Raw genomic sequence first — 15,928 nt, 5'->3', positions numbered from 1 at the left:
GCTTCAATCTTCAGTGGGATGCTACCAAGCCAACCAAGGGCCAGCTGTTCCTCAATGTGACTCCAGATGGCACTGTGGCTCCTTGAGTTGATGTTGTTCCCCGCCCCAGCAAAGTCAAGAGCAACACTCTGAGTCAGGAAGCAAGACCTCTCTTCAACTAAGCGCCATTCCACAGAGGGGATCCTCCACTGCATCCTGATCCCCCCCAGGCATGGAGTAGGTGATCTTCCAAGGATGCCTGTCCAGACCATGCTGCCACTCCACATCTCTGAGTTAGTCCTCGGTGATCAGCTCCCTGCCATCATCCTGCTGCCCCAAAGCTGCCTGGGATACTCCACTCCTCCTCCTGAGCCACTTCTGTTCCTTCTGAGCCACCACTATGTCTGTGGGACCAACAAGCCTCTCCCCACAAGCCCCTCCCCACCTGTGATGATTTCCCACAGCTTGCTCCACAGCTTGCTCCACAGTTTGCTGTGGTGTGTACTTCCCGACTTCCACTCTTTGTGCCCGGCTGCTGTGCCAAGGTGAGTCCACAGACTTCTGTGGCCTTTCCTCCCATTCCCCTTCCAGACACCACTGACCAACCAGCTAACTGCAGGTCTGGAACCTACCATGTCCCTGATATACCATTTTTCTGACCAAGTTGAGGGCCCTGTCGGAGTTGTCAACTTTATGCAGGGCCTGAAAGAAGGAGCTCTTCCACCAGGTGTATGGTTGAGGTCAGAGCAGAGTCAAGGTGTTACCATCGGAGGTTCCCCCCAATGTATAATCTATGATTAGATCTGGTTCCTCACTCCTAGCAATGAGAAATTGGCCATGGGCTGAATGGGGTGGTGGACAGGAGTCTAGAACTCCTTAAAGGATTAGTTTGCCATCTGCTTACTGTAATGTTTGGAGTGTTTTAAGGGTTTTATGATATTTTATTGTATTTTTATCATTGTAAACCACCGTGAGACGTTTTAGAGAGTGGCGGTATAAAAATAAAAAAAATAATTAAATAAATAAATGAATTACAGTGAATAACCTGCAATTTGAAGCTCAAGGTGGAGCACTCACAATGGTGTCTCCATCTTTGCTGCCGTCTTTTCCTTACGTAAAGGTAAAGGTATCCCCTGTGCAAGCACCGAGTCATGTCTGACCCTTGGGGTGACGCACCCTAGCGTTTTCTTGGCAGACTCAGTACAGGGTGGTTTGCCATTCCCTTCCTCAGTCATTACCGTTTTACACCCCAGCAAGCTGGGTACTCATTTTACCGACCTTGGAAGGATGGAAGGCTGAGTCAACCTTGAGCCGGCTGCTGGGATCAAACTCCCAACTTCATGGTCAGAGCTTCAGACAGCATGTTGGCTGCCTTACCACCCTGCGCCACAAGAGGCTTTACTTTAACATGATTCAAAACCAACCAAACACTGTATTTTGAGTTGAGCAGTATTTTGAGTTTATAATTTATGATATATATCTGGTACTAGGATCTACACTTGCCTTTAGAGGTTCACTTTGGGTAGTAATTGACCATGCTTAATATCTAAAAAAGAGAAACTCTTAACTCCAGATTTATAAAGAACCTTCTGATAGGTCTGCCAGTCCCCAGGTGGGACCTGGGGTTCTCCCAGTTTTACAGCTCATCTCCAGTTGACTGAGAACAGTACTCAAATTAAGCCATTTGTATTACCACTGGTAGAACAGTTCACACTGTATTCCTCAAATCCTTTTAAAAGACAATTAAGCTGCAGGAAAGAATTCTGCTTCTCATATATGCTCAAGAGAGGGGGGAAATATGAACAGCAACAATTACAATAAACATTAACAACAATAATAAACTACAGCTTTCTACAAGCAACTAAATCCTATTATGCAGAGGTGTTTTCCCTCACTTTTACTGTGCACGTCCACCAGATTTTCTATTTCATTCTGCATTGATTTTCCTCCTTTCAGTGCTCAGATTGCTTTCTGGTAACTGTGTCCCTGAATTTTCTAAGAGTGGTTTTGTGCCAGTTTTCCACTTGCTTACTTTCCAAGATGAAGGTAATTCAAAAGTATACAGATTCACTCGGATTTTCCCCTACACCCATTTCTGAACTCTCAGAGGCCAATCCATATTGACATCATACCTCCCCCCCTCACCTTCCACCATTCTCACTCTTCATCAACATACAAGCTCCACTATTGGTTACCTTTTCTAATATATACATTTTTGGTATTTTTATGAGTAGGAAGGAGGAGGAGTTGGTTCTTATATGCCACTTTTCTCTACCCAAAGCAGTCTCAAAGCACCTTACATTCACCTTCCCTTTCCTCCCCCCACAACAGACACCCTGTGAGGTAGGTGAGGCTGAATGAGCCCTGAAATTACTGTTTGGTCAGAACAGCTTTACTGTGGCGAGCCCAAGATCACCCAGCTGGCTGCATGTGGAGAAGGAACACCCAATTAAACCCGGCTCACCAGATTAGAAGTCTGCACTCCTAACTACTTCACCAAGCTGAGTCTATCAATATGAGTTTATCACTGAACGTAGATTGCTGGGAGGAAATATTGACAAGGAAATCCTGAAGTATAGGTGGGAGTCTTCAAAATTAAAGAGAACACCTTTAAGAAGTGGTAGTTTGTGTTTTTGCTTACATGCAAAACAGGCTAGCAAGCATTTTCCCACAAAATGTGGCATTATCTTAGTGACCTCACAGCTCCCCCATTCTTTCTACTGTCCTGTTTGTCCTCAGGGCCTTCTGGATATGTTTCTCTGTTTTGTACGATCTCTTGGTATTTGGCTTGTCTGTATTTTGTGTGTGTGTGTGCTCTTCCATGCAAGGGACTGAACTGTGAGGATTTTAATGAAATAGGGGAGGGAGGAAGTCAAGACTGGCATCAAGTCTGGTTTGACTGCATTTTTTTAATGTGATGGACCAAACTACAAGGATTTTAATGGAAGGTACAGGTTTGTTCTGTTCAATCACCATAATGGGTAATACTGAGGACTGGCAGGCACTGCATTTGCTGCTGGGCTTGATTGGTGGCACACAATTAAATGACCCCTCCCTCACCCCTCTGTCAAAATCTTCATACAACACAAAGAAATGCAGTCAAGCTGAATGCTAAGAGAATGCACAAAGCAGAGAAACACATCCAAGGAGTCCCCGGAGACAGATAGGGCAGTGTGAACAAATGGGGGAGCTGTGGGGACACAGAGATGGGAGGGCTAAATAATGTCACATTTTGTAGGAAAGTGCTTGCAATCCCATTCTGCATGTGGGTGCGCGCACACACAGAAACCACTTCTTTTGAACAATGTTCTCTTTAATTTCAAAAAGACTACAGCCTATACATCAGCCTTTCCCTGTCAATAATTTTCCCTCAGCGATCTAAGTTTAGCAATAAACTCATATTGATAGACTCATCCTGTTTATTTAAAAAATCCCAAAAATGTACATGATGGGAAAAGTAAGCAATAGTAGAGTTTGTACACTGATGAAGGGGGAAGAACTACTAACATTCTGCTAAGATGGCTACCTCAGAGTAATCGCAACTTGAAGCTCTTGATTCTATTTAAAATAAACATGCCCAACCCCAACCTGACAAAGGAGGAGAGACCAACCATGTCGCCTCACGAAAAAAAAAAATTCAGCATTGCAACACGTCTTGGGTTTTTTATTGGTATACAGAATATCTACTCTGTGATTCATAAGAGAAACATCAGAGAGAATAAAGGTGCAGAGTGCCTGCATAACATTCATACTGAAAACTGAAAGTACGTTGTGTGTACGTAGTACAGAAAAATACCCAACTACTTTGAGCCTATCATGAGTTGAGCAAGAGCTATTTTTTCTATGTAGTTAATCTGTAATATAATAACATTAAAAACTACACAATATGGATTGTAAGAAAGCTCTTGTTTTAAGGAAAGATAGGTATTTCTCTGTGTTCTTGCTGCATGTGTGCTATTAAAAAGTAATTGAATCTGCTAGAAACTACAGGGAGATGAAATATGTTAAAAATTTCCTAGTAGTCAGCCGCAAAACACAGACTATTACCAGCTAAAAAAATTTAAAATAATATTATTCCCTCTGTGTGTTAGAATTGACACTTGTCAATAGCACAGAAATATTGACTGAACTATAATTTTTCTTATCAAAACGACATGTTAGGAGCTTATCAATTCCATATAGTGTTTTGGTCTAGAACCAATGGAGATGAGTCTGTCCAGGGTATCTGCACATTAACCAGGGCCACGCAAAGTAATACAAGGCAGAAATATTCCACACAAGCCCCTTTCCACTGTTGAACACAAGGCTGATGGTTTCAAGCAAATCAGCAGAAACACAGGAGAAAGCTTCTTATTTTTCCCCAGTGAAACGAATTTCATACTGTGATCAGTGCAGTTATTCTGCAATGCTACCATTGTTTTAAATAAGTTTAAAAGCCCACTGAGTTTTCCCCAAAATTCAATTTTTATTTGTTTTATTTTATTTCTTTGAATTTCCAGACTGCCCTCTCTGCCAAAGTGGACTCGGGGCAGTGAATAAGTTGTAGGGGAAAAGTGCAGTTAAAATCACAATTCAGCATTTTTAAAACATTTCTAAAACACTTGTAAAAACGCTGCCCATAAAAGTAATAGCCAAAACTAAGATGGGGGTACATGTGCAGGAGGGAGTAGTTGTTTACTGGCCTCAACCATAGACCTGATGGAAAAGTTCTGTTTTGCAGGCCCTGTGGTACTCAGTGATTTTGCTCTCAGGATTCAGTGTGGTGGTCAAAAGAGGCAAAGTTATGGTCTGCAGTCAGGGAGAATCATCAGATATCACTGCCAGTTCCTCCTTTAATGGAAATATGATTGTATCAGAGAAATTTCTTGGCTGGATACGTGCTATGGCAGCCTGCCCTGCTGACCTTCAAGTAGTGTTCTGCTTTGGGTCCTCTGAGAGATCAACCTGCTCAGCAGCCTACCCCGGTTTCCGTCCAGTGGTGCACCGTTTATCTCTGGATATGTACACTGGCAGCTATCAAGATGGAACCCTGGTTAGGTAGGACCTTCCTGCAAGTTATCCCTAGATGGATATGTCAGAATAGGCCTAATTCCCCTTGACTCACGAGAATTTACCTCTTCTGTTTGACCCCCTCCCTTGAGTCAATCCTTCTCATCATGTTATTCCCAGGAAGAGGTACAAGCTAGCACTTAGCATCCCCATAGCTCTAACCATTCCTAGGTGTCACCATCCTGTCAAGTCATGAGACCGTTGGGAGCAATTAAATGCTCTCTAGTTTTCTGTTCTTTTATCTAAAGAGAAAGTTCTTGAAATGAAAGTGGGAGTATAACAGAAACAACAACAACCCAATCCCCATAGTGTGATAAAGCCCTGGGAGGGGGGGACATTTCTCTAAACATGGCATTATTCCTTTAACAGAATTTGAATAAGTATCAATAACAGATGGTACAAAATGCATATCCAGCATGTACTCTATTTTACTGAAAATGTTTAAACCGAATACATTTTTCACACTAGGTGGTAACAAACGTAGCTATCAAACTAGATGATGCAAAATCTTCAGCCAAGGCACTACCTTTACAGCAGGGGTAGTCAACCTGTGGCCCTCCAGATGTTCATGGACTACAATTCCCATGAGCCCCTGCCAGCAAAAACTGGCAGGGACTCATGGGAATTGTAGTCCATGAACATCTGGAGGACCACAGGTTGACTACCCCTGCTTTACAGCATGCTTCTCAATAAAAGAACATTTGGTAAAAATGATTTATAGATGGCACTGAACTCCTTTAAAGTTGTCCAAACCTGGTTCCTCAGATTCTCCTGCAGGCTGCTGGGAAGAGAAGCACTAAGTCCCTCCTGCTGTCATGCTTACTGGAACTCCTGCATGTTTGTGGTAGAAGCTTGGCAAGGACAAGGACCTCGATGGGGAACAATGCCATAGGAACAACTCTCCACAGCATCAGTTTTCTCCAGGGTTACTAATATTTGCACTATGGAGATAAATTGTAATTCTGGGAGATTTCCAGATTTCCAGATTTCCCTGGAAGCTAAAAACGCTATGGGGGATTTTTAGTGAAAGTATTAATTTGCTGTTCTTAGCTGGCAGCATATATCCATGCGTTGGGTAGGTCATTTTTGAGCCTTCGTCACTCAAAAGCGAGAACAAAAGGAAAGATTATTACTGATCCACTAATAGTCATTCTTTCTCTTTGCTTTTCCAAAGGAAATTATTCTGCACAAATGATTTGCATACCATCCTATAGGATCAGAGAGGATGTGGCTTGTGAGGCCCAGTTGATATGGCTCAAATAGGACAGGGTGAGAGTGGGGCATGTGGATTTAATTAAGGCTCTCCTATACCCTTTCCATCATAATTCGAATATTATCATCATCATCATTTATATCCCGCCTCCCCCTGGAGGCTCGAGGCGGGTTACATAAAACAATCCCATTAAAACAATATCATAAAAGCATGAACCCACAACTAATCCTTAACGACATAGTTATAGCAGGCCAAGAGTGGCAGCAAGGTTCAATAACATGGCTCTCTACTGAAGAACACTTCACATTCCAATCACATCAACAATGTCCTTGGCCATTTTTGCAAAACAATGTATATGTATTTGTAGAGACTATTATTCTCCCTCTCCTGCCTCAAAGATTTGGCATAAGAACCAGAAAAAGGAACATGACTACAATTCTGCCAATTGCAAGGCAATTTTCAGTTCCACCTGAAAACAAGAAAGCAGCTCATCTACTATTCTAGGAAAAGAGTTACAAATGTAGTTCTCTACTTGTCTTCAGATACAATAGCTGTGTGTGACTGTTAGAGTGAAAGAATGTGGATTAGGTTGCAAGGCATGCTCTTTAGAGATGCTAATGTTCATGTTATAAAAGCACCCCCCCCCCAAAAAAAAAAAGCCTCAGCTACTCTCCCACTGCTTATTCCCCTTATTCCACTTCTACCTGGTAGACATTTGATCTCAATGTCCATTCAATGTACGGGCCTCCAGAGGCTACTGGAGGCTGACTGATATGTGTGGGAAAGCGGCGGCCATTTTGGGTGCACCTGTTGTATAGCTAACCCCTTCCCTTCTCTCCCTTGTGTATCTTCCATTGTTCTCTATGTCATTCTGTTTCAGTAAGAGTAGAACGGAAATTTAGCAGCTCACTTGGCACAAAAAAATCCCTTCTCAAATGCTGTATTTTGTTTTGTTTTTTTGTTTTTAAACATCCTATAAAATGTAGACAAAATTTTCTCTTAGAATAAAGAGTTCAATAGTGGAATTAGCAACACTATCATTTTTTGGAATTGTAGTATAAGAAGGTCACTGAAAAGTCCTTACCAGAGCTTTCTGAGTGTGTGACCCTGTAAATATCCTCAAGAACAATGGTAATAAGATGCTGGCTATTAAAAAAAAATAAAGAACAACAGCAAAATCTCCTTGTAATCTCATATCTCCCAGAACAACATATCCATCACTCTGTGACTAAATATCAAAGTTATCTAGAATTGTTAATTTACAAGTAAACAGACCATAAAGTTACTGCCAAGCCTACTAGAGTTCTGCTCCAAGTACCAGAATCATTATTCCAGTTAAGTTCAGGGAGGCCTCTGAACTGAACCATGAACTGAGGCAAAAATGCCTCAAACCAAACACGCCAGTTTAGACCCCCTCCTCCTGGCCATGGCTTATCACCACCTGGAGAAAGGGGAGGGATCACCAATCCATTTCACTTCCTCCGACTTTGAAGAAAAATTAGTGGGTTTAATAGCTCACAGCAATTTAAACCTGACAACTGATGGACAGATCCATTTCAGCCTAGTAATGAGGTAGGTGCACCATCAGCTATCAAGCTGAAAAGGCGAATAGTCATTTCACTGGTCTGTTTTGCTTCAACCTGCCTGGAAGTGGTGATAACAAAACCGACAGGTTTAATAGCTCACACCTATTTAAATCTAACAGCTGATAGGTGCACCCACCCAGCTGTTAGGTTTAAATGGCTGGTAGCCATTTCTCAAGTCAGTTTTGCTCCTCCCTGTCTTTAAGTGGAGGGAAGAAAAACTGATGGGTGAAAAGGCTCACAGCCATTTCAGCCTAACAGCTGGGTAGGAGCATCCATCAGCTGTTCGGCTGAAATGACTGGCAGTCATTTTACTAGTCCTTTTTGCTTTCCTTCTCTTTGTAGCAGGGGAAGTAAAACCAACCAGTGAAATGGGATTGCAGCCAATTAAGCATAACAAGTCAGCTGTGGCCCCATGCTGCTCAGCTGTTAGGTTTAAACAGCCCAAACACCAGAACTGAACTAACAAAAAATCCAGTAAATGTTTAGGGTGCTAAACCAAACCAAGTTCATGCTGAATTTTGGTTCTTGAATCAGTTTGTACCCTTCCCTACTGGTGGTGGTGTGTAGTCATTCCATGAGACACATGAGAATACACTCATGCTCAGAGAGGACTTTGGATAAGGGTGGAACTTTGAAGAATAAATATTCTAACTGTGGGGCTCCGAGAGATATATTTGAGTACTTTTCATTGGTGTGGAAGCCTCTCCATTCATATTGTTTACCACCTTATAGTCCCCACATGAGTGCATTTAAATATTAGACCACTGAAGGAGACCCTAAGGGGGATTGGAATGCATTTGGTTATCTGTTTCTTGTCATTTATCTGTCTATAAAAATGTTTTGGATTTGTGCAATAGTGCTTGATATATGTTGATGTTTTTAAGTTTTATATATGTCCATGTACTGAAATAAATATTTGCATTTTAATATTTAATATATCTTCTGCTGCTGCTCAACCTTTTAGGTTCCTAGCTTGTGTACATAGATTTGGTCACTTTGTGCCCTCCTTTGTTATTTCAAGAAATAAATTACATCAGCTAAGAAATAGACCATAGAAATTATGTTGTTCTTGAAGGTCCACTAATTAAGAGTGAGATACTGACAATATGTGCCAGAACAAATCAAGGCAAAAATCTTAAAGCATAATTACAGCAAAGAAGACAAACATTACTTGTGCTGAGAACAACATCAAAGAGAACAGCAATTGAAACAATTCAAACAACAAACGTAACTGAAACCAACTAATTGATTAATAGTGTCTTGTAGACCCTCTCCCTGGGCTACATGCCTGCTTCTTCCAGGGCCACTTATTTTGGTTTTCCAGTGGCTGTAGATGATCCCTGCCCCTGTTTTTGGTTCCCAGTTTCTTCTACTCTTTTGTTCAGTTTATCCTAGAGAGAAGACAGTTAATATGATAGTCATATTCAAGTATTTGAAAGGCTGTCATATAGAGAATGGACCAGAGTTGTTTTCAGTCACCTCAGAGGGTCGGCTCAGAACCAATGAGTTCATTCATTCATTCATTCATTCATTCATTCATTCATTCATTCATTCATTCATTCATTCATTCATTCATTCATATTTATATAACTACCTCTCCCGAATGATGGTTCGAGGTAGTTTACAATATATACATTAAAATTTCAGTCAAAAGCAATAAAGCAATGAACAATTAAAATATTTAAACAATTATTAAAAGCCTTGGATTCCATTTCTCAGCATACTCAGCCTGCTGAAGTTGTAGTCCTTCAGATTTTTTTTCATTCCAGTGGGGCTCTTCTGGGGTCTGATGGGAAGAGGCCAATAGATTTTATACCTTAGAACATTTATCAGCTCCAACCAAATGTCTGGCATAAGAACTCTGATTTGCAGGCCTTTCAGAACTGTGAATGTTCCTGAAGGGCACACAAATCTTCTGGGAGGTCGTTCCACCAAGCTGGGGCCAGGACCAAAAAAGGCCCTGGCCTTGGTTGAGGCCAAATGTCCATCTTAGGGGCCAGAGACCACCATTTGGTTGGAATTGGAAGAGTGCAATGCTCTATGGGTGGCATAGTGAGCTAAGCAGTCCCTCAGATATGTGGGTAGTGAATACAATTTTTGGATAAGAGAACATCACTCCCCCCAACTGCTTTTAGCTATGCTGAGTCTCCAGCTCATAGTGCCAGCTGAAGGAAACAACAGCACTATACTAGTCAGAAGTCTTTGGAGTAGTCAAGTGTGCAATAGTATCAAAAGCAGGCAAGGGAGGTTATCCAAATTGTTCCTTTGAAGTCTTTAACAGGAAGGATTTATAGACATTTCTGGAAGAGATGCCTATCCCAAATAAGGCATCCGCGTGAGGTAAAGAGATGAGAAGTCACATTACCTGATGACTTTTCTTCAGGCAGTGTTTGTTCAAGTAAAATAGACTAGGATAGATTTTGTGTAATCACAGAGAAAGATACTTTGTTTTGTAGCAGATTTCAGTGACTTGGAAGACACAAACTGTTCAAGTTGCAGGAGGAAGACATGGTGAGGGTGTGCAGCAAGAAAAAATGGTTATACATTCATATGTATCCAGGGATGGGGGGAATAACTTTCATAATTATGTTCGTTTGGACATTGCCAGCTTACCACATAATGTGAATATATACATATCACCAGCATGTGGAATGGATGCCAGGCATTTGTAACATTATAGGGATGAGTAATCATGAGAGACATTTTATAGCAAAGGTATTTACAGTTCATTTTGTGTATATGAATAGGAAAGTAAACCTTACAAAAAATAAATGTCTACTCCAGATCTAAATCTGTTATTTTGTGCTGAAATATCACACCATTAAATTCTAGTTGAAGGCTGATAGACATAATACTTAAATGTTTTAATCTCACCCCCAAACTCCTACGTTTTCTCTGCACCATTAACAACAGATGTGACCATAGGTGTTTTGTTTTGTTTTGTTTTTGCCAATCTGAGGGGGGGAAACTATTTTGATTTATTTTATTTCTGCCTTTATATTTTGTTAAATAAAATATGTTTAAGAACTCAGGAAAATAATCACACATATACTAACATTCTTCCCCTCTTTTAAGTTTCTGAAGCTTTGAAAATATAATTTTTATTTTGTTTTGAAAACAATGTTTTATTATATCTCTAAAATGAAAGAGGAGAAACCTCCAAGACTTCATTGCACTGCATTGCAATACATGTTAGAGATGGTGAGGCAGATTGTGATGGATTAAGCCCCAAATTAATGAACTGTGCTCCATAATGTCAGTATTATAATGAATCCAAAAGTAATATTAGCAAATATTTGGATCTTGCCAGCATTTTGGAACTAGCCATTATTATATCTGGCTTGGAGTTCAACATCAAAACGAATGAAGGATATTGTGGGGGGAGTGACTTAACAAACATTTAACTGGTAAGGACATTTACCAGGGAGCAGAATTCCCTATCAGCTTCGCCACCAAGTCTGGATAGAGACCTTTAATCAGAGTCTATGTAAGCACAAATTAGTATAAGTCCAGCCCTTGCAGGCATATATGTGCACCTTCCCTATCATTCAAAACTTGCATCCATTTATGGCTGCAGGATGATGTTTTTGAATAGCAGAAACTGTGTGCCCAGTGGCCCCAGCCCACTCATGTGTTTAGCTAGATCGGGACCAAAACACGTCCATTATCATTCACTTAGCATGTCAACCTTGCACTGAAGGATTGAGGGAATGGACTTAGAATGTGCTACTAATCAGCTTCCATAAACATTCCAGGTCCAAATTTTTACACAGAAAATAAACTAAGGGAGTCCTTGGGATTCCCTTAGTCTGTCCCTGGATTGCAGCAACTTCAGAGGCCATTTCTAGCTGCCTGGTTGCTGCCCATGAAAGAAGCTTTGGGCTCAGGCCTCACCATCTCATGACTGTTTCCCTCTCCCTCTGCTAGCCACCACAAACTAATTTTTGTTGAGGACTCTCACATGGAGGCAATTCTTGCAAAGTACTGCATCATTTCCAACATAGTCATGTGGGTTGTGCTGAAAAGTGGCCACTCAGCCCAGATTTTAAAAACAAACAAGCAAAAAAAACTCAATTTCATTTTCATCACTAGGCACAGAATCATGGAGTTGGGAGGGTTCATTCAGGTCTAGTCCAACCCCCCCCCCTCAATGCAGGATCAGCCTAAAGCATCCATGGGAAGTATTTGTCCAGCTACTGCTTAAAAACTGCCAGTGAGGGGGAGATCACCGCCTCCTTAGGCAGCCCATTCCACTGCTGAACTACTCTGGCTGTGAAGAATTTTTTCTTGATATGTAGCTGGTACAGTTCTACATGTAGTTTAAAGCTATCACTATGGGTCCTATAATCTGCTGACAATGGGAACCTCTCCTTGCCCTCCTCTAAGTGATAGCCCTTCAAATACTTAAAGAGGGCTATCGTGTCTCCTCTCAACTTCCTCTTCTCCAGGGTCTATTCTGCACACAGTAGATAATGCACTTTGAATGCACTTTCTAAGTTGATTTTCCTGTTCCGCACAGGAAAATCCAGCTGCCAAAGCACATTGAAAGTGTATTATCCTATGTGTGCAAAATGGACCCAGGCTGAACATTCCCACGCCCTTTAGCCTTTCCTCATAGGAACTGGTTCCCAGGCCCCGGATCATCCTTGTGAAATACCCTCTCAATTTTGTCCATTTATTTTTTGAAGTGAGACCTTCAGAACTGCACACAGTACTCCAGGTGCATTCTGTACAATGTAGTATACAGCAGGACTATGACATCTTGTGATTTTGATGTGATGCCTCTGTTGATACAGCCCAAGACTGCATTCTCCTTTACTACTGCAGCATACTGTCTGCTCATGTTTAGCTTACAGTCCACAAGTGCCCCAAGACATTGTTCACACACGTTGCTACCCAGAAGTGTATCTCCCATCCACTATGCATTCTTCTAATTTTTGTAACCCAGATGTTGAACTCTGCACTTTTCTGTATTGAATTGCATCTTGTTCTCATTTGTCCACTTTTCCAACATGCTCAGATCTCAGTGAATTCCATATCTTCTGGAGTGTTCGCTGCTCCTCCCAGTTTGGTGTCATCTGCAAATATAATGAGTTCTCATCTCAAGTTCTTCCTTTCAGGTTTCCTTCAAAAGTCCTCCAGCTGCACATCTATTTCATCATTAATCTGCATGAAAACTTCTATATATGTTGTCCAGTATTATTATATTCTATATGCAGTTTTGAAGACATCTTGTTAAGATGGCACACAAAGGCAAAAATTTGTAATAAAAAATCTAGGCCCCTAAATTGCCTTTCCAGCTAAGTCAATTTTATTGCATTTCAGTTATCACTCATTTTTCATTTTATTGTGGGGAAAGCAAGTATGGTAGGAATTTGACAGCAATATTGCATAACATCTTCCTGGTTGCTCAAGTCAAGGTCAAAGGTTTAGATGAAGCCCCAGTCTTTCTAAAATGACAGCTAGTGCCCCTGTCTCAACCTACAGTGTTTGTAGTGTTTCAAGGATTACTTGCAGTTCCCCCCAGAGAACAGAGAGACTTTTACCTCCTATAGATTCAAAACCATTCCAACAGCTGTAACTATTTCATTTTTAATTTACTTCACACAGCCTTGTCTCTGCTTAATCCATCAAGTCAATGCTGGTGTCCTTAATCATAAACTAAAAGTAAGGAGGAGGTAGTGGTTGGGGAGATATCATTAACACATAAAAGTTTTGAGAAATCGTATCTGAACTGTAGCCAGATACATTGCCTATGGTTAATAGATATAGGTGGATAGCCGTGTTGTTCACAAACAGCAGAATAAAGTTTGAATGCAGTGGCACCTTTAAGCCCAACATATTTTATTCAAGGTATAAACTTTTCCATGCATTCACAACAGCCAGCTTGGTGTAGTGGTTAAGAATGGTGACTTCTAATCTGGATAAATTGGTTTGATTCCCACTCTTCCCTATGCAGCCAGCAGGCCTCAAGTGTCTCTAAGCAGTTTAAAATCGCCTTCCCTTCCTCTCCCCATAACAGTCAGCCTGTGAGAGAAGTGGGGCTGAGAGCTCTGAAAGAACTGGGAATGGTCCAGAGTCACCCAGCAGCCCTCAGTTGTCTCTAAGCAGTTTAAAATTGCCTTCCATTACTTTCCCCATAATAGGCCCCTTGTGAGGGAGGCGAGCACCCTGATTGGCCTATATTCAACTTGGACATCCTGGACACGCTCCTCCCACAGGGCTGTTTCACAAATATATAAAGGAACCATGGATAAGGATAATAAGTAGAGAGAGGGTGATGAGTTTAATTGCCTGGAAGGGCTAGCTAGAGAAAAGATGCATAAGAAACTGAGTGATAAAACTGAGATTGAATTAAGACAATTATCAGAATCTGTGAATAGCCTTAAATAAGGATACAAATACAATAACTAATAAACAGATGTGAAGAGGTTGAGTCCAGTAGTAGCTCCATGGCCAACAAAGTTCAACTCTGCATCCCAGCAGTAACTGAGAGACTAAGCATGTGCAGATGCATGTTACTGCAGTTACATTGGAACAGATTTTCCTGAATGTTACATATAGGTGGGATGGGGTTTAGTTGCCAGAAGGGGTTAATTATTGCCATGATAATAACTGAGCAAACAATACAGTTAAAATTCAAATAGTACATGTAGTAAGACACGTAAATAGTAGCAAAATGGCATACAGCTGACAAAGGAATAAACAACAGATGTGAGAACTGAGTTTGAATCCAATGCCCCTACTGTAAAAGACCAGCAAGTTCAGTTGTATATAACTGCAGATTGAGTGTAGTAAGATAAGAAGCCAATATCCCTCTTAAGCCCAGGGGGTTCCATTGTCCCACCTTCTGTCTACCAATATGTAATGGTTGAGTATATTCTGTTGCACTGAATCTGACAGTGTGGCTGCACATGAAAGCTTATAACCTGAATAAAACTTAGCTGATCCTAAAGGTGTCACTGGACTCAAACTTTGTTCTGCTGCTTCAGATCAACACAGCTACCCACCTGGATCTATAGTCACATTTAGTTTGTGCTAAATCAGTAAATAAATATACTCATAAATACAGGACTAGTCTGTTTATTGTTTCACACACCTTTGTCAGTTGTTCTTGTGCCTATAGGACATAAAGACTGGCATTGAGCTTTCCTTATTCTCCTACCCAGACAGAGGCTTTGTTGTTTACACTCAACAGCTGCGTTGAACTGTGAGTTTCTCCACCTTAGTTCACATAATTATATTTCTACCATTTAAGTTTGCCTAAAGGCATTCAGTGCTGATGGAGACAAAAGGTCTGGTTGCTGTTTCTTTCTTTTTAAAAAATTTCCTTGCTAGAAGAACGGACCTGTGTCAAGAACACTGGACTATAGAAAGCAGTGCAGACTGCAGTCTGGTCTTTGAAGGATAAACTAGTGTGCAGCTGGAAGACCATACTGTCAGACTGAAGCACCATGGAGCTGAAGGATTCAGGTTCTCCTTAGACTTCAGCTTCATTGTTGTCCTAATTCAGGGCTGGGTAAAGCTAGTGTTGCTGGAGTGGATCCAAGAACCCTCCAAAGAGTTTTACCAACCTTTTCCTTCTAGTATAATCTTGGAGCAGCAGAATGTGACCACCTACCAAGGAGGGATTTCTGCATCTACTCAGTATTTTTTAAAATAAAAAAAGATACCACACCTAGGGATGGGGATGAACCTAAAAAGGAAATTGAACTTTGAAATTGAAACAGATCCCACCCAAACTGGTCCAGTAAGCTCACTTCCACCTTTCTCTGGGCTGTGACTTACCAGGGCCAGAAGAAAAGGGGCGGGGACCACCATGGAAGGAACTTCCCTTCAACTTTTCTCCCAGCTGCAGTTTACCTCTGTGAAGGTAAAGAACAAAACCAAAATGTTAAATGGCTGCCAGCGACCCATCATATCCACACGGCTCAGCTGTTAGCCTTTAAATGACTAGCCCCAAACAGCCAAACTGAACTGGCCAAAAGTCTGATAAATGTTCATGGAAGGTGCCTACCCTGAACATCAGTTCTCAAGCTCCGAACTGGCCCAAATTCAACCCGAATTTTGGTTTGTTTGTGCCCATCCCGAGCCACACCTG

At 41.3% G+C, this 15,928-nt stretch overlaps 1 protein-coding gene across 4 annotated transcripts in view; it reads right to left on the bottom strand.

Moving 5' to 3' along the window:
* Positions 1-3,337: 3,337 nt before the first annotated feature.
* Positions 3,338-15,928, bottom strand: part of LOC143833033 (uncharacterized) — a 165,498-nt gene continuing 152,907 nt past the window's right edge. For 3 of the 4 annotated variants that reach the window (XR_013229500.1, XM_077328339.1, XM_077328338.1), the window contains exons 5-6: positions 15,616-15,692; positions 3,338-12,905 (exon numbers count right to left, since the gene is read on the bottom strand). Coding sequence is in view for 3 of the 4 variants with exons in the window: in XM_077328339.1 (XP_077184454.1) it covers positions 12,844-12,905; positions 15,616-15,692 (139 nt within the window). In the remaining variant the exon portion in view is untranslated. The remainder of the gene's footprint in view (positions 12,906-15,615; positions 15,693-15,928) is intronic. The other variant, XM_077328340.1, reaches the window with a different exon arrangement.

Source organism: Paroedura picta, chromosome 3 (assembly GCF_049243985.1).
Source record: "Paroedura picta isolate Pp20150507F chromosome 3, Ppicta_v3.0, whole genome shotgun sequence".
Lineage (NCBI taxonomy): Eukaryota > Metazoa > Chordata > Lepidosauria > Squamata > Gekkonidae > Paroedura > Paroedura picta.
This window is presented reverse-complemented; position numbering and strand designations above follow the sequence as displayed.